Genomic DNA, 19,785 nt, shown 5'->3' with positions numbered 1-19,785 from the left:
TTGTTCAATTTCTTTTTCTGAGATGGTTTTAAGTATTCTATTTTCTCTTTTGTTAATTGGGGCAATTTATCTTTTTTGTAAATATTCATCCTTTTCACTTAAACTGTCAGATTTATTGTCATTTAATTGGGCAAAATAGCTTTTAATGATTGCTTTAATTTCCTTTTCATTGGTGGTGAATCCCCTTGAGACAAGATTCGCCTGGATACTAAAAGCCAAATTTCTTTATTGTTGACTTAGAAAGTTTTACCTCAATGGATTTCAGTACCTTTTAAATAAGACCACGGTTTTTAAATATTACTAAAATATTTTAGTGTGCCATATGGTAACACTCTCCAAAAATCTATAAACATGAAACATGAGTCACTACTACAAAAGAGCAGAAAAAATATTTCTTTTTGAACAAATTATAACAGTTAATTTGCTTTTTAGCATTTTCATGTTTTGTCAAAGATCAGTATGTGACTAAATGGTTGAAAATCATGGCAGCTGGGTGGCTTAGTGGATTGAGTGCTTAGGTCCTAGGTTAAAATTTGGCTACAGACCCTTCTCAACTGTGTGACCCTGGGCAAGTCACTTAACCCCCATGGCCTAATCCTAACCCTAACCCTAACCCTAACCCTTACCACTCTTCTGCCTTAGAATCGATACACAGTATTGCTAGAAAGAAGATAAGGGTTAAAAAAAAAAAAAACATATGTATACACATGTGTATACATTATTATAGTTCCCTACTACTACATGTAGTAGATTTAGGGAAGAATTAATAAAGCCTTTTATTAACTCATTTTATTTAAATTAGTGTGGTGGAGAACTTGAAGCCCAAGAACCAAGGATATCTGTGTTCTGATTCTATCTCTATGATAATCTAACTGGGTGATTTTAGATAAATTTTAGATAAGAGCACTGCTGAGATCCGTTATTTGTTTCTGCAAGTCACTTATCTTACATCAATCTCCTTGCTTTCCTCAGAAGTACAGTAGACTAGTTAGCCTAGATGACTTAGGGCATCTTTTTATAGCTCTAGATCTGGGACCCTATAAGTAGATAAGCACCGATAAGATCTCTTCTTGTTTGTAAGTTTTGTTGATTCCATGAAAATCATATTGGTCAAATGCCAAAAGGAAAAAAAAATATTGAATATCACAAGATTTAGAAATTATTCCACTTTTTATAATACGTTAGTAAGAACCCAATAAAACAGTTGAAATAAAAATATTTTTTTTTCCTGGAATGGACAGTTAACCTTTATTTTTTTTTCTTTTTCTCTGCCCTTTATCTTTGAGCCCTATTTTCTTTCTACCTTCACCTTTACCTGCCTATCTTGCTGAATAATATGGGCTTGCTTTTTTCTTGTGAACTCTGATACTATGGTATTTTCTGTATATATTCTTAGCACTCCATTCTGTTTATAGAGGCAGAGATGTTAACTTAGAGGCAATATTTTCTACTGCTTTTTACTTAACCTTCTTTTTGATTTTCGCTTTCATTTCTCTGTATTCATTTAATAAGATCTTTCTTTCCTGATTTCTGTTTCTTATTTTGTTCTCTTTTAGGCATATTAAGCCTGGATAATCGTCCTGGTTTCTCTATATGCCAGATGACTCTTAACTTCTAACTTTTGGCTGCCTTTATCTCCTTCCCTAGTTATATTTCCATTATTTAATGTTTATTTGTTGGTATTCTAGACCCGTTTTTAATCTTCCTGCTGCCTTTGGCCTTATTGAAATGTGTCTCACCTTTCATATTTGTTTTCTTCTCTACTCTTATTTTTTTCTTTGATTTGATCCTTTCTTGACCATTTTGTCCATATCTTCAACCCTTTTTTCTTTAAACTCTTACTTTTAAGTGCAACTTCTTAGTTGACTCGACACGTATGGATTGTCTACCAATGATCTCATATCACTGCTGTTGCCATCTTTTCCATCCTGTTTTTCCCTTTCACCATTGACATTTACATCTGGTTCAATTATTACTTATACTCTTGTTTCAGTTTTCTCTGAGCTTAGCAAAGACCATTGTTTCACTTTATTCATCTGGATTCACCCCTTTACCATTTGGGCTCTGCTGGTTACTGATTTATTAATTTGTATTCCTAACCATTGATATATGCATTAAAAAAAGTTTACATGTAGGTTAACAAAATGAGATCTTACATTCACTCTGTTATTCTATGAGAAATTAATGACAAAACAAACATAATTTAGCAAGTTATTATTAATGGATTCAGCTCATTATTTCTTTTGTTTCCATCCCTTTTAACATCCAACTCTCTGCCCTTCCTTCTTCTTAGTTTAAAGGTTCCATTACTGATAGTAAACACTGAGATGGTTTTTGCGTTTTTTAGTCAGGTCTCCATAGACAACTGGCAAGTTAGGATTGAGAATGCTTTAAATTGGGGGTTTCCATCATGGCATGCATGATATTGATTGCATTTTTATCTTCATAATGTCCTGAGGTTTATTTTTATATGTTCCTTGAAGTCTGATTTTAAAAGATGTTATTGAAGTAATATCATTTTGAATCCAACAAACCTTTAATAAAAGTTTATTTTCTAATATAGAAAATAATGTACTTTGAAACTAAAATTCAGGTTTCCCTGGAAAATAGCACCCAAATAAAATTATTGAATTAACTGGTGACCTTTCAACTTTGAGTTCACAGTTCAACTTGAGCATTAAGTCCTAAGTAAATTGAGATGAATGGTAGAGTCTTGTTCCCTTGGGTAAAATAGACCGTATTACAGAATCCTGATATGTTCATTTTTGAAAATTTACATAATTAGCATTCTCTTAGGATTGGGTTGGAGTCATTGGATTTATCTCTTATTGCATAGGAATATCTTTCTTTCCTGTAAGGCACTAGTTCTGCGAAAATGATATATCAGGATATACAAGTACATAACAAGGAAATGAGAAAAATCATCGCGTTCAAAACTGTTGCCCTGGTCCAGGCACATGAATTCTAAGAGATTTGGAGACATGAAAGGCCAAGAGAAGATTTAGTGATTGGGTTGGAGCTCTCTTCTAACCAGCCACTCTCCTGGGGCACTGTTGCAGCGAGGGCGATATTTCATCCTATAGCCTCTGCTTGTGAATCCTGATTTATCTCTTAAAATCACCCTAATTTCCACTTGAATATTTTCTAAATGAGAAATTTGTAAATTGCCTTAAAAAAACCACAGATGATTCTGCTAATGGATTTCTTTTGGTGGAAACGTGCCATTGAATTCAGGAGATAGAAAAATTAATGTTTCCCTACATGACCTAAAGTACTCGTTTAAGTACTCTGTGCTCTATCAACATGCGTCCCTGACCGTAGTTTGTCTCCATGTGGTCCGACGTCTATTACAGCCGCAACACCAGTTCTGAAGGAATTACGAGCCTGGGATAGTCCGATGCTGTCCACAAAATCCCTGTCGGCGTACAGAGGAGTCGCTTGATGTTTTAATTTCTAGTATTGATTTGCAAGGCTCAGACGCCCTGGTCATTACCCTGTCATCACTCCTCGGCGAAGCGCTTCGGTAGAATCCGTTTCATGAAGCCTGTAACCCCCGTAGCTAACACGTGCTGACCGGTGACAAGAGCTTCCACATCTCCAGCTCTTGGATTTGTGAACAGCTCAGAGAAAACCAAGGCAGCCGGATGAGATGTCATTAACGCCGTTTTCTCTAAGTGATAGTAAATAGATGCAGATTTGACTTTCTGAAGAGACATTTGAGTTCTTTCATAAAAATGGCCTCCACTATGGGTTGTCTATGGCTCACCAGTGCGGCAAACTTCTGGTGTGGAAATTCCCTTCACCGATGGAACTTGGCACCCTTTGGAAATGGCTTATATCTTGGAGTTGGTCTGGGACGCTGGAGATGGCGATTGGCTGACAGTCTCCCATCTGGCAAATATGGGTTGGACCTACATGGCCATTGGTCCATCAAGCCTTTCTATCTTGATGATCAGTGTTTATGTAAAACGCATCGTCTCTGAGAGCCTCTTTTCAGCTTACGCGTTTTGAGAGTCTACTCATCAAAGCTCTCAATGCTGGGGCAGCTGCGTGGCTCAGTGGATCGAGAGCCAGACCTAAAGGTGGGAGGTCCTGGGTTCAAACCTGGCCTCAGACACTTCCCAGCTGGGTGACCCTGGGCAAGTCCCTTGCCCTCCATTGCCTAGCCCTGACCACTCCTCTGCCTTAGCACTACTACACAGTATTGATTCTAAGAAGGAAAGTAAGGTATTAAAATAAAAAAAAATTGGAAAAGGTACTCAGTTCAGGACTCAACTGGAAATATAACCCGCTTAATGTGGAAACTCCTTTCAGAGAGGTATGATTTCTGTCCAACCGTGGAAAACGGATCCATGTTCTCAGTATTATTTCATCTCATGTATTTTGTCCCTGCTCTCTGGGTTCACTTACGTGCTTACGGCCTGCCTGATTTCTCTGGAAACTAAATGGATCAGTGGAACATGTGGACTGCCTGCCATTTTTTTATCATTTGACCAGTCCACATTTCCTTTTTCATGAGTTTCTGATTATATATTTTATGTGTTTGTTTTTGTGTTCATCGTTTCTTTTCTGTTATATGGAATGGCCTGTGCACAGCCGCTCCCCATCTCTTTCTTCCACACTTTGAAGCTCTTCTGCATGGAGTGAAAAGGATGTTGGGCGTGAATTACATGTATAGCAAGAGAACTCAGTTTGCCATGGCTCGGTTGCTGCAGAGCCGCACAGAGTTATCACATTTTGGAAGTTGTTCCCGCGCCAGAGTACCGTAGCCGACTAAAGCTGTGATCATTAGCGCCCCCTGAAAACATTTCTGTACTTACTGAGGCTGCTGCTTGGGAATCCGACTCAGCCCCTCTCGCTTGGCAGAATCCACCACATCTTAGTGTTTGCAGACCTACACGTTAGACTATGGTTCTATACAGGCGTTTCCAGAGTCGAGCTATAAAAATGAGGAATCGCGTTGTTTTGATGTCTATGCCTAAATAGACGGGTCGATTCGAAAAGAAGCTATTTGAGTGGACAGGAGCCTTGTGGCAGATAAGTAAGCCAGTTTCTTCCTAAAAAAGTCGATGCTATCAATATTAATAAAATTAGCATTTTTTCCAGGTAGGCTCACCTACCAACACAATGATATTGTTATTGCCACAAATTATTATGTATATCTATGACTTTTATCAGGAAAATAAATAGTTTGTTTCTTGTGAGAGTAATATTTGTTATTGTTCTCAGTGTCACGGACAAACTCTGATTTAAGCCAGGTTTCATTTTTAAACTTCCTCAGCAAATCATAAGACAATGTGTGGACAGAAGAAATGGATAGTCGGAGAACCAAAAGAATTGTACACACACAAACCGTTTGAGTCCCTCGTAATTCCTTGAGATGCTGCAGTGGCTCAGAAGAACCACAAGTTTAAAGAGTCATTTATTAGACGTCAGAGATTAGGAGAAAGTCATGACTAAGGGCACCATCTTTTTAGTGAATGACATTTGCTGTCAATTGTTTATCTTTGCTGATGGTACATTCTATTTACCTTTTCTTTAATCAACTGGCTTCATGTGAAGGGTGTTCCAAATGACCCAATTATTGTTTTTTATTAATAGTATGTTAGAGGCAGCAGAGAAGACATTATTAGACTTGGAAAAAAGAACTTAAAAATTGGTAGGAAGATTGGTTAGTGTGTCGTAATACAGAGGAATATGGGATTCCCGGGGTCAAGCAAACATTCTTTCTATTTTTTTTTTTCAGGTGGTGCTTTTGGAGTAGTTTTTGAGAAGGTTAAAAATCACATTTGGAGTTAATAAATTGGTATCTTGGCTAATTTCCTTAAAAAGATGCTTCCCTATTACTAACGCTTTAAGATGCTTTTTATACTTTATACTTTTATCTGTTCTATTAGTTGTCCCATCCTCTATAATGTAGCTAACCATTGTTGGAGAATGACTGCAAGTTGTCGGGCATGAACTTTTGTGCAGGGGCTTCTCTGAACAGGCTGGTCTTTGAACAGAAAACACTCTATCGCTGGGCCAGGGAGTAAACTTGGCTAATGTTGGTTGGATCTGCCAGAATGTAGATTTTGCGGACAACACAGTGGGACGTTTGAGTAGTACCTGGGGAGGGAATAGGGAGTCAAGAAAATGTTTACTCAAAACCTGTAAGCATGTACATATCCGATAAAATGAAACCTTCTGAGGAAAATATCTATCCCACATTCACTTGCAATGGATTATTGCAGAGGAGATTCTTAAAGACACATTTCAGTGTGATTCTTACTGCTGCTACAGAGTGGTTCTACGGGTGTTAGATAGTAGGAACATTTTGGACTCTGTGGTGAATAAAGAGCATATGAGCCCAGGATTTCCAGAAAAGAGGGAGGGCATTCCTCTCTAACTCCTTTTTGAAATGTGAGTATTTTTCCATGGTTCCATGATTCATGTTCTTTCCCTCCCCTTTTCACTACCCCCCCTTCACACCTCCCTCCCAGCACCTACAAGCAATTGCACTGGGTTATACATGTGTTATTACTCAATACCTATTTCCATATTATTCATTTTTTAATAGAGTAATCTTTTAAAAACCAAAACCACACATCCAATACTCATGTAAACAAGTGACAAATCAAATAGTTTCCTTGTACATTTCTACTCCCACAGTTCTTTCCATCAATGTGTATAGTGTCCTTTCTCATAAGTCCCTTGGGATTGTCCTGGATTATTCTATTGCTATCGGTCGCAAAGTCAGTTACCTATGACCGTCCCACAATGTTTCAGTTTTCATGTATAATGTTCTCATCATTTCACTCCACATCAATTCATGGTAATTGTGGCAGAAGTTTGAGTATATTAATTAGGTGGTCACCAGGGATTTAATTTCTAAATCCCAAAATGAATTACTAAAGTAAATGGAATTTATGGTAGTTTATTTACAATATTTACAATAGAAGGAAGATATTAAGAAATGATAAGAGAGGGAGAGAAAAACTCTGGCTTCTTCTGATATCAGTTAGAATTTCTAAGTCCCAACCAGGGAAAGAGAGACTCAAGAAGTTGTACCTTTCCTGGAGGCTTCATGCCTCCAGAAAGGTGGGGTCACTAAGTCAGCTTTTCACTCACCAATTGTGACAGTCTTTAAGAAGCCTGGGTGTTGGTCTTCCAGTCGCTCCTCCATCCTTCACTCCAAGCCCGGATGACTCATTGTCTGAATGTCCACCTTCCCTTCAGCTCTGAGTGACTGATTCTTTACTCCAAGTCTGGTGACTGACTGTCTTTTTTTTTCAGTCTTTTTTTCTCTATTTAAAGACCTTTTCTCTTGTCTCACCTCCTCTAAATTTTCACATCTACCAATCACAGCAGACGCTTTTTTCCAGGACTGCCCATTCTTTAGTTCTCACCTTCTTTGGTTAGATTTTTTCCAGGACTGTCCATTCTTTTCAGTCCTCACCTTCTCTGCTTAGATTATATCTTTTTGGGTTACTTAAATCCTCTTTTGTTAAGGCCACCTTTTGTAGTTACTTAATACCTTTCTGTGATTAATTCATCTTTTGTAGTTAAAATCTAAAAATAGATTGTAGCTTACAATTCTAGCTTCACTATAAAGGAAGACCTAAGTACCTTCATTGTTGCAATCAGGAGATTACAATTTTATCTTCACAATAAAGAAAGAGCTAAGTATCTTCATTGTTTCAATCAGGAGATAGCTAAATCCAGTCTTCTCATATACCACAATTTGTTCAACCATTCCCCAATCCAGGGACATATCCTCATTTTCCAATTTTTTGTCATCACAAAGAGGGAAGCTAGGAATATTTTTGTAGAAATGTTTTTTATTATTATCTCTTTGGGGCACAAACCTAGTAGTTGTATTACGGAATCAAAGGGTATGGATTCTTTTTAAAGCCCTTTGGGCATAATTCCAAATTTCCTTCTAAAGTGATTGAATCAATTCAGAACTCCACCTGCAATGCATTAGTGTCCCAATTTTGCCACATCTCCTCCAACATTTGTTATTTTCCTTTACTGTCATATTGGCTAATCTGCTAGGCATGAGTTGGTACCTCAGCATTGTTTTGATCTGCATTTCTCTAATCAGGAGGGCTTTAGAACACTTTTTCATGTGATTATTGATAGTTTTGATTTCTTCATCTGAAAACTATCGATTCATATCCTTTGACCATTTGTCAACTGGGGAATGGCTTTATTTCTTGTACATTTGACAGAGGTTTGTGTTATAAAATTTTTCCTCCCAATTTGTTGCTTCCCTTCTAATTTTGGTTGAATTAATTTTGCATGCACAAAACCTTTTTGATATAATCAAAATTATTCATTTTATATTTTGCAATGTTCTCTCTGTTGCTTGGTCTTAAATTACTTCCTCTCTCATAGATCTCTGACAGGTATATTATTCTGTGTTCATCTAATTTGTTTATGATTTCACTCTTTATATATTTAAGTCATTTGACCATTTTTTAATTTATCTTGGTATTGTGGAAGAGAAAAATGCATGTAAAGGACAGAATATAGAGATGGGTCAGCTGACAATCAAAGGAAAATTACATTTGGAATGTTACTGGGAAAAGCAGTTTGTAGCCAAGCCATTGGTGACTGTTTTGAGGTTTTTGGGGCTGATGATAGTGACCCAGAAGGAAGAAGCTGGGTTTATCTCTTGGACTTGAGATAATCAAGTTGGAGGTGGCCTTGCTGATTTGAAGGCAGAAGAAGGACAATAGTCCATATATCTCTCTCTGACAGCCTCCATTTCATGCTAGTGACTGAACTGCCATTTCTCTCAATATCCTCCAACCTAACACTCATTGTAGATAATAGGGAAATCCCACCCCTCTTACCTTATCCTCCATCTTTCCTGTTTTTTTCCCTAATAAACCCTTACTTGAGATAAAGAAGAGAAAAGAGTATTTCCTCTGAAACATCATAGCTCACCTTGAGTGACTTAGAAGGAGGATGAAGAAGAAGGGGGAAGGGGAAACTGAAAGGAAGAAGAGGGGAGGAAGGGATGTATAAAAGGGAGGAGGGTAGGCAAAAAGAAGATAACTGATCTATTGGTTATCTAGTATCCATCAAAATATACCCTCCAATATCATCTCTTACAGTATAGGGTGTAAGATATAGATCTAAACCTAATATTTTTTCCCCAATTTTTGTCAGATAGTGAATTCTTGTTCCAAAATCTGGGATCTTGGGGCTTATTGAACACTAGCTTGCTAGGAAAGTTAAGAAGACTGAGGGTAATGGTGTGGAATTCCATAGCTTAGTATAGTTTTCTGCTAATGGGAAGTTTTCAACCATTATTAATTAATCAAACTTCCTGAGATCCTTTCTCATTCACCTCTACTCCAAGCAAGAGAAAGCCTTGTCCTTTGGTGTTTCTTGTGCAGTCACGTCTGGTTTTCTGGTTGTTTCTTTTTCATCCCATTATTTCCAAAGAAGGACACACACTGATCAAAGCAGTTAGGTCTGATCATGACGGTAGTCGCATTTATATGTCTGATAAATTGTTCTGAAATTAAATGAAGCATTTTGGGTCATTACCTCTGTCTGATCCTGACATTTATAGAATAAACTAGAAACATATTCCTGAGGGATGGATTTTCTCCCTTCATTCCTTTTTCAAATTCTAAAATGCCCCTCCCAGGAGAAGCCAATTGCCAGAAATTCCTCCTCCTGTTGAATTTGCTCCAAACCTCTGAATCCATTAGCGTCCTCTACTCTGTGAGGGGAGGGCTGGACTAGACCCCAAGCCTTCTGTCCCAGAAGGCAGACTCTGCACTTGACAGCCCACTCCATTGTCAACTGCACAGAGCAAGGGACAAGGTATGTAGGCTCTTCTCTCTCCACTATTGTCTTCTCCATTCGATTGCGAGTTCCTTGAGGGTTGAGCCTGCCTTTCTCTCATTTGTTCCCATGGCTTCCCACGGTCCCCATTTATTTCATAAGTGCTCATTCCATTGCATCAAAGGGGAACTTGAGGCCATGTGACATGAAGAGCTTCCCAAGGTCCTCCAGTGAGTTCTTTGTAGACACTGCACTGAAGGCTGCTGGTTAGGGCAGCATCCTGACTGGGACCGTGGCGCCGGCAGCAAGGGCACGGGTCTGTATCCCTCTCAATGCCCTGTACAAGAGCTTGCCGCCCTCGTGAGCGTGTGTGGAGGAGCAAGCACAAGACCGTAAAACGGCCGTTGGGGGCCCCTCGTTTCCTAGCGATTAGAGCTGCTTGAAGCTGCACCCCATGCGGTGAATTCCTCGTAAAGGGCCATTTTAAGTGTGTTTCTTGTTCACTAACTTGAGATTATTTTTTACTTTAGTACATTGAAGCAGAAGAAGTAAATGGTGCAGCACAAGCAGAAATCTAGGCATTCGAGGCACCGTGTTGGGTCATTTTCTGTGACTTACTCGGCACGTGCGGCAGGAACGTACTGGAAAATGTCCAAGAGATGGGAAAACCAGGGCTGGTCGATGGCTCCAAGGAGGGTTGTAGTGGCAAGGGTTAAGATCTGCCTTTGGGAAATGGCTTGGAGTTGCACCGCACCACTGTCCTCCGAGAGAGTCTCAAGGGGCCCCGCGCTCTGCACTCTCCTCTGGAGGCCACGGAAGCGGGATGCGCTTTCTTGTCGCAGTGAACAGGCACCACGCGCCGCCTTCAGGTGCGTAGAAGGCGGGCTGACGCGCTCAGTCAGCGCTCGTCTTTGTTTCCTCCCCGCTCGCCGCCGTGGCGCTTAGAAGAGTCTCGATGAGCAATGACAGGCGTTAGGTGATAGCAAGGAATTCTTGGCCTCGTTGGTCTTCTAGTCCTTGACAAAAATGCTTGGAAATAGTTCAGTATGAATAGTGATTCTTTGTTTGAACTGCCCGGCACCGAGTGCTTTCTCTGCGCCTTTGTGCCCAGCACCGTGTGAACCACAGACAAAACGGAAGGCGTTGGACATTAGAGATGAATTCGGTGTTAGCCGTCAGTGCCTAAAGGCGAACACTTGACAAGGGCTAAGCCCTGACCTCATTGCAGATGAGGCCCCCAGCCGAAAAGAGCCCGCGCTACGTTTTACTCACACTTTATTGAGCGCTCGTGTGCGGAGCGTTTACAGGCCACTTTGGCAGAGATCGTGCACGGATTGGCCCAGAGGGGACGTCTTAGTTACCTGATGTATGCTGGGAGACGAGCCCACAAAGTCGGCCGTAATGAAGGTGCCTCCTTTGCTTTCTTCCTCTTTCCTCTTTACTGTTCTAAATGGGCAGGTAGGGGCCGCACTGAATAACAGAGTGCTGGCTTTAGACGGAGAAGACTCATCTTCCTGAGTTCAAATCTGGCCTCAGACGCTTACTTGCTGTGTCATCTGTGCAAGTCACTTAACCTCGTTTACCTCAGTTTCCTTATCTGTAAAATGAATTGAAGAAGAAAATCTCTTCATTATCTTTAGAAAGAGAACCCCAAATGGGGTCCTAAAGAATTGGACATGACTGAAAATGATTGAACAAAAAACCCTGAAATTTTATTAAATAATATTTTCCCGTTTTGAATTGTGGATATGATTTTGTTTAGGTCACTTTTCCTTGATGGTATGTTGTAGTAGAGCACTGGAGTTGAATTAAGGACTACTGCAGTTGAATCCTGGCTTTTGCAATTAGTAGGTACCTAGAAGGTAAGGAAGTATCTCGTAGGTAGGAAGTAGGTAGCACCTAGTACATAGGAAAACTCGGTTAAGCTTCTCCGAGTCTCATTTTCCCCATCTGTAAAATGGTTAGATAATATCTGGTTGAATTTTCAGGGATAATGTGAGGAAAATACTTCTTAAATCTTAACGTGCTCAAAAATGCATGTTAGTTATTTTTATACCTAACATGGGCCATGTTATTCTACCTGGGCAAATGTGCCTATTTAACATTTTCGATTAATTTACATCATAAATGTCATACTAATTTATGTGTAAACCATGTCTTGGTTATGACTATGAAATAATGAGCTATTCAAGACACATGAAAACTAATTTTTCTACTTAATAATATAATATTGGACAGTTATTGCTGCTCCTCAGATGACCTGTACAATTTGTTCCCCCCCCCCCCCATAATTGGTGAGATTCTGGAATAATACTTATAGCTGGTGTTGTCCAGTTTGCTCATGAGGAAATATTTAATTTGTGACATTAATTATGGCTTGGAATAGAATTTACACAGTAGTAAAAGTGCTAGCCAGGAGCTATTTTATTTTTTCAAATATTACATCTATCTATCTATCTATCTATCTATCTATCTATCTATCTATCTATCTATCTGTCTGTCTGTCTGTCGGTCTTTCCACCTGTCTGTCTGTCTGTCTCTATCTCTCCATCTCTCTATCTCTGTTTGTCTCTATCTATCTATCTACCTCTCTGTCTCTCTATCAATCTATCCATCCATCTATCTATCTATCTATCTATCTATCTATCTATCTATCTATCTATCTATCTATCTATCTCTATCTCTGTCTATCTATCCATCTATCTCTCTCTCTATCTACCTATCTATGTATATATCTATCTATCTGTCTAGCTCCCTGTCCATCTATCTATCTATCTATCTATCTATCTATCTATCTATCTATCTATCTATCTATCTATCTCTATCTCTGTCTATCTATCCATCTATCTCTCTCTCTATCTACCTATCTATGTATATATCTATCTATCTGTCTAGCTCCCTGTCCATCTATCTATCTATCTATCCATCTATCTCTCTCTCTATCTACCTATCTATGTATATATCTATCTATCTGTCTAGCTCCCTGTCCATCCATCCATCTATCTATCTATCTATCTATCTATCTATCTATCTATCTATCTATCTCTATCTCTGTCTATCTATCCATCTATCTCTCTCTCTATCTACCTATCTATGTATATATCTATCTATCTGTCTAGCTCCCTGTCCATCTATCTATCTATCTATCTATCTATCTATCTATCTATCTATCTATATCTCTTTCTATCCATCCATCCATCCATCTATCTATCTATCTATCTGTCTTCTATCTCTATCTCTTTATGTATGTATGTATGTATGTATATATATGTATGTATGTATGTATGTATGTATGTATGTATGTATGTATGTATGTATCTATCTATCTGTCTAGCTCCCTGTCCATCTATCTATCTATCTATCTATCTATCTATCTATCTATCTATCTATCTATCTATCTGTCTGTCTGTCTGTCTGTCTTTCCGTCTGTCTGTCTGTCTGTCTGTCTTTCCGTCTGTCTGTCGGTTTTTCCACCTGTCTGTCTGTCTGTCTGTCTGTCTGTCTCTATCTACCTCTCTGTCTCTCTATCAATCTATCCATCCATCCATCCATCTATCTATCTATCTATCTATCTATCTATCTATCTATCTATCTCTCTCTCTCTATCTATCTATCTATCTATCTCTATCTCTATCTATCTCTATCTATCTATCGATCTATCTATCATCTATCTACCTGTCTATCTGTCTGTCTATCTCTTTATCTCTCTATCTCGCTATCTCTCCATCTCTCTGTCTGTCTCTCTCTTTAACCTCTCTGTTTCTCTATCAATCTATCCATCTATCTATCTATTTGTCTGTCTGTCTGTCTGTCTCTACCTCTCTGTCTCTGTCATTATATCCATCCATCCATCTATCTACCTATCCATCTATCTATCTATCTATCTATCTATCTATCTATCTATCTGTCTGTCTGTCTGTCTGTCTGTCTGTCTGTCTGTCTGTCTGTCTCTATCTATCTATCTATCTATCTATCTATCTATCTATCTATCTATCCACCCATCTGTCTTCTATCTATCTATCTATCTATCTATCTATCTATCTATCTATCTATCTGTCTGTCTGTCTGTCTGTCTGTCTGTCTGTCTGTCTGTCTGTCTGTCTTTCCACCTGTCTGTCTATCTATCTATCTTCTTGAATTTGTTCTAAAACTTTTTAATGGGAAACTAGTTGCATTCTCAGCCTGATTTCATGTTATGATAACCTGGAAATGCCTTCCATTCAATAGAATGCAAGGATTAGCTTTTCAGATCTTCCTACATTTCTTTATGTTCTGGCCTCATGTTTGTTCCCCTGAACAACAGCTAGTTTGGACACTTGACAAATGAGTCCATTTTTCTTGTCTTCCTGTGGATTTCCTCTCTGAATTTTGGTTTCTTGCACTTCTTCCTTACCAGTGTCATGCAAATTAACCAATTACCCAGAGATAAAATGGCCTCTCCACTTGTCCCTTTTCGTAACTAGAAGGGCAACACTGTAAGTCATGTCCCTATTCAGGCCATTCTATAGGCCGGGTGTAGAGCATGATTAGCTAGACAGAGCAAGACAATTGCAGAGGCATCTGCTCCGTTAATTTTGAGAGAAAAATTACCAGATGGAGGCTGAAGATTTAAGTGATTAGAAAGCAGTAGATTGGAATACAAATTGGATTAAAAGAAATTAGATTGATATAAATCGAATTGAGTCACAACAGTTTGTGTTGTTTGTACCAAGGGGCAGTGGATTTGGGGAGAAGCAGATGCTCCAATGAGATAGGAATTAATGTGGCTTTGACAGTCCATCTGGGAAGGTCTGAATATCGAGTACATCCCTAATCTCTCTCTCCATTTATCAATGCCATAATGTTAATTAGTACTTCATTCATTAAGTTACTTACAGAAGGAAAATTCTCACCCCTAAACCCTCTCTGTTGGACAAAATTGTTCTCCTGCCAGGAAATGGAAATCCCTCTTTAGCCGTGCTAGTTACAGTTGACTCTTAATGGCAGATCTCTGACATTTTCCTAAGCAGACTACTGAATGCTTCGGGTATTCATACACTATATTTTCCCGTTCTTTGAGATAAATTCTTTCTAAATTTGGTTGCAGGATTATTTGAAGTCTTGTCTTCTTCCTTAGTGAAAGCATCCCATGTGGATGGGTCTGTGTGCAGTTTTCCCACTATCTGCATGATGCACGAATGAAGGCATTCGTGAGACACTTGCTGTGGGCCAGTCGTTATTCTAAGAGCTGGGAGAATGAACACAGACTTCAGCAGTCCCTGCTCTTAGGAGTGGGCGGGCGTGAGAAGGGGTGCCGGGAAGGACAGTGGCTTGTGAAGGATAAGAGTGGGCTTCGCCGAGGTCTCTTTCCTGCGAAGAAGGCACGGTGTGGCCATGATGACCGGCAGAGTCTCCATTGGGCGAGGAAACTGTTCTAAAATGATGTGCAGCCTTCTCTCTTGGATGGCAGGCTACAAGCTGCCTCCCCGCCATCAGTGTTTTGGCCGTGGTCTATTTGGCTCCTCTTCGGTCTAGAAATATAACTGGAAGAGACGCTGGCAGGATTCTATGGGGAGGGGCCCACGCCAGGGACTGGAGCTTTGCACTGTGAGCGAGCGGCACGCATGTATGCATGTGTTAAGGTAATTGTCCGCGGGGGAGGACTTCCTGTTAGTATTCAGGACGTGAAATTGGTAAGAAAAGTTCCGGATGACATGACGACTTTCCGACTCAAAGCTTTGTGTCTGGCCACGGTGAGAGAGATGACGTGATTGGCGACCTCAAGCTTGCCTCCCGAGAACCGTCCATGAGCAGAAGTCCTGGCCGAGCCCCTCCCCCTCCAAAGCTGCCTGTGCCTCCGTCTTCCGCGGAAGGTCGCTCCCTCCTGCCTAGACAAGCTCAGAGCGCCTCCTAATCCGGAGAAATGTCACTGCCCAGATGAACCAGGAAGACAAGCAAGTGAAAGGACAGCGCTCAGACAGAGAGGCTTCAGGCCAGCGGAAACGTCCCCTTCCTTACGTGGAGACGTTGGCTTCTGTCCACTGCTCTGAGGAACGTTATGTATTGGGTCCAAATGAAAAACGCTTCATCTCGATGCTGTCTTATATCAGCCCAAAGTAAGCTTTCCCAACTGGAAGGAGAGACTGAAGGATCAGCAAATAGGTGTTCTAGAGCTGTGCCTGGAGGTAAAGAAGCACAGTGGGGAGCGGGTTGTCGTGGGGTGGCTCAGTGAATTAAAGCCAAGTCCAGAGACAGGAAGTCCTGGGTTCCAATCTGGCCTTAGACCCTTCCCAGCTTGTGACCCCACTGAACCCCCATGGCCTAGCCCTCACCACTCTGCTGCCTTGGAGCCAATACCCAGTATTGAGTCCAAGATGGAAGGCGAGGGTTTAAAAAAGGCCTAGAGGGAGCTGTTTGCATATGAAATGCTTTCTATCCCAGGACTTCATATATAATAAGAGCGATAGAGTTTTGTCCCTCACTGAGTGATTTGGTGGGTAGAAATTGCTGTTTGCCTGAGTACGGCTGCGTTGGGGAAGTTGCTGGGACCAGGGAACTTTATCTCTTCTCCATTTCCTCCTTCTTGGCCATGAAATCGAGAAACGCCTTTCCTCCGTTTTGGCAGGGCTTAGAAACGAGCTGACTTGGTCCATGATTTTCACTGCTCTGGATGAGGACTGTTTTGCAGAGAATTTCCTTTAAGTTAAAAAAAAATTAATAAATGTATTCATTCTCGTTGACTTTTGGCATAGTCCTACGATGATCTATAGCCATATAGCCTATATGATCTATAGCCATAGATCAGCGAGTGGAGTTTTGGATTATGCAGACTATAGAAGATCTCCTCTAAAACCACCAATATAAAGAAACATGTTCCCAGCTTGAAAACATGCTTGACCAAAGGATCAGTAATATATGTGACAATTACTATTGTCAACCCCCCCCCCCCCCCCCAACCTCCCCAGTGATGTTTCTGCTTCCCTCTTTGCACATGAATCCTGGATTTAGTAAGTAGGTGGCCTTGGCTGGCTTTGCTGCTTGAAGATGTTTCAAACTTCTTAAAGGTTTGATCTTCTCCTTCGTTATTGGGAGCCAGTGTTTGAGGCATTCTGTCCTTAAAATCTCCATCTTGCTCTCCCTTTTTTCTCTATGGGTTCTGATGGGAATAATTAGAAAATCACAAAATCAAAATGTATTCCACAATTGCTACAGGAATCCCTAGCCTTGTCTCCTTCACTTCCTCTATCACCCATTTCAGTTTTTATCATCTTTAGTTGCTAAAATACATGCATCTCTTCTGTAATTTCAGACTTCCATACTGAGAACCTAAATATAAACTAGTCACTTAAAAAGTTTTACTTGCCAAGATAGTTAAAGAAGTTAACAACTAATTTGTGAATCGTTTGTTGAGACTGAGTCATTTATTAATGATGTTAATGAAGATCATTGAGAAGGACAGGTATACATACCTGTACACAAAATACTAGTAATGGTTGTTGGCCAACCTGCTACTACTGCTATTATGTTCCTGATATTGATGTCACTACATTAAAAAAAAAAAAAAAAGAATTAGCTAGAGTTCCCCAGGGATTTATTGAGAGATCTGGTCTTCAACTTGTTGAGATCTATGTTTGCTAACATATCTAGTAGCTCCATTAAAATGGAAATATGACAAGTTTGTCGTGATTTGTTTTTAGTGATTACTTCAGTTTTGTTTTATGCTTTTTTCCCTCTAAGAATTTTGTTTAGGACAATTGTCAGGCGTACTTTTTGCAGTTTTCAGTATTTAATCTCATACCCTTTTAAAGGACCAGAATATTATTTGTTCATATCTAGTCTTGGGCATCCTTTTTTGGACTCTATGAATACCTGATCTATCTATAACCTCTTTCTATACCTTAAAACTGATTGAACTAGGCTTAATGACTTATACTTATTCAAAGAAAGAATAGGAGGGGGATGGACAGGAAACAAGTATTTATTAAGTGCCTGCTTTGTTCCAAACCCTTTGACAAGTATGTATGTGTGTTATATTATCAAATTGTTCAAAAAATCTAGTGAGGGAGATACTACTATTATTTCTCTTTCAGTTGAAGAAACTGAAAATGACCTGGCCACAATTGCATAGCTAGTAAGTGTTTGAGACTAAATTTGAGCTCAGGTCTTTCTGCCCCATGACGTTTTCAATATAAATCTAGATTACAATCTTCTTCCCTGCCCTGCTCGGTAAGTTTTGTCAGCCATATTTTTTCCTACCTTTTGCAATTTTAAGATCATTCACTGAGTTCAGCATTTTTCCCTGTGCTGATATTTTGGATTCTTAAGATGGAACCCTGTTTTCCTTAAAATATTTATAATTATGTGATCAGAATTTCATTTTCTGAGTCTTCTTTAGTATTGTTTCTGTTTAGAGCTTTTGTTTATAGAATTATTTTTTTTTAAACCCTTACCTTCTGTCTTGGAATAAATACTCTGTATTGCTTCTAAGGCAATGATTGTTGAGTGACTTGCTCAGAATCACACAGCCAGAAATTCAGATTTGAACCCATTACCTCCCATTTTAGATCTAGTTCTCAATCCACTGAGCCACCTCATTACCCACTGTTCATAGAATTATACCTGTGTATTGTATTTTTTTTGCAACAACAAGGAAAATCTGTATTATGAAAGCCTAAGCATGTCTGTGACCAAGATGAACTCTTAGGTAATGCAGTTAATTTCCCAAGGTTTATATAATTTCCACTTCAAAAACTAGTTCTTATTGTTGGTCAGAAATTATTTCATTTGTCTCATCTGGTACTTTATTGTCATCTTAAATCAATCAGTAAATATTTGTTAAGCATCTTCTATATGTGCTAATGACTGGGAATCGAAAAGGAAGAAAAAGATAGTCCCTGCCCACAAATAGCTTGAAATAAAACAAGGAGACAACATACAGGCAGTTATAATCAAACCAGCTATATATAGGATGAATTGGGAATACTTATTGGTATTGGGGAAGACTTCCTGTAGAAGATGGGAATCTGTTAAAACGTAAAAGTAAGACAGGTAGGTCAATATTCAGAGCAGAGAAGAGATAGTGAGAGAACAGAAAGAAACAAGAGATAAAGTTTCATTTCATGGAATGCGGGGGTCAGTTGGATCATGGGTTGAGTAAGGAAAAGAATGTTAGATAGGTAGGAGTGCTAGGTTATGAGGGACTTTGGATGGCAAATGGCGTTTACTCCTGCAGGAAAAGAAGCTACTGTAGTTTATTGAGTAAAGGCTGGGGGAGGTGGTGGTTGACATAATTAGCCATGTGCTGGCTGAATGTAGGATGAATTGGAGTTTGGAGAGATTTGAGACAGACTCATCATTAATTCATTGCAATAATCCAGCCATCAGGTAATGAGTGCCTACACTAGAATGATCATAGAGTCAGAGGAGAGGAAGATATGGGATATATTGAAATGGCGAAATTGACAGATAGGCCTTGGTTAGTGGATGCTACTAGATTCTGTGTGAGCCTAACTGGGGATCCATGATATTTGAATTGTTTCTTTCTGACTGCTTACACTACTTTCTCCTTGACTTGCAAGCTCTTGAACTTGACTATATAACATTCTTGGGAGTTGTAATTTGGGATTTATGATAGGAGGTCCTCTTTGAATTCTTTCAATTACTATTTTTACTCTTTTGTTTAGGAATATGAGGACAGTTTTCTTTGACAATTTCTTGTAATATGATGTCTAGATTTGTTTTTATCATGACATTAAAGTAGTTCTAATTCTTAAATTGTCTCTCCTGGATTTCTTTTCCAGGTCAGTTGTTTTTTAGTCAGATATTTCATATTTTTTTCCTTTATTCATTCTTTTGAATTTTTTCTTTCTTATGTCTGATGATATCCTTAGCTTCTATTTATCCAATTCTAATTTTTAAAAATAAATCCTTTTGATCCTCTTTCTTTATTTGTCCAATTTACTTTTCATGGAATTCTTTTCTTCATTGGATTTTTATGCCTCTTTTTACAATTAACCAGTT

The 19,785-nt window shown here is 39.2% G+C and overlaps 1 protein-coding gene across 16 annotated transcripts in view; it reads left to right on the top strand.

Moving 5' to 3' along the window:
• ROBO2 (roundabout guidance receptor 2) overlaps positions 1–19,785 on the top strand; it is a 608,856-nt gene that overhangs the window by 34,966 nt on the left and 554,105 nt on the right. The window contains exon 1 of one of the 16 annotated variants that reach the window (XM_056807261.1): positions 15,354–15,950. The exons of 9 other annotated variants lie outside the window; for them this stretch is intronic. In XM_056807261.1, coding sequence (XP_056663239.1) covers positions 15,824–15,950 — 127 coding nt within the window. In that variant the 5' untranslated portion in view covers positions 15,354–15,823. Of the gene's footprint in view, positions 1–15,353; positions 15,951–19,785 lie in introns of those variants that run through there. 6 more of the 16 variants (XM_056807262.1, XM_056807266.1, XM_056807268.1 and 3 more) reach the window with 6 other exon arrangements.

This window comes from Monodelphis domestica, chromosome 8, assembly GCF_027887165.1.
Source record: "Monodelphis domestica isolate mMonDom1 chromosome 8, mMonDom1.pri, whole genome shotgun sequence".
Classification (NCBI taxonomy): domain Eukaryota; kingdom Metazoa; phylum Chordata; class Mammalia; order Didelphimorphia; family Didelphidae; genus Monodelphis; species Monodelphis domestica.
The sequence above is the reverse complement of the archived record's forward strand: the minus strand, read 5'-3'. Positions and strand labels throughout refer to the sequence as shown.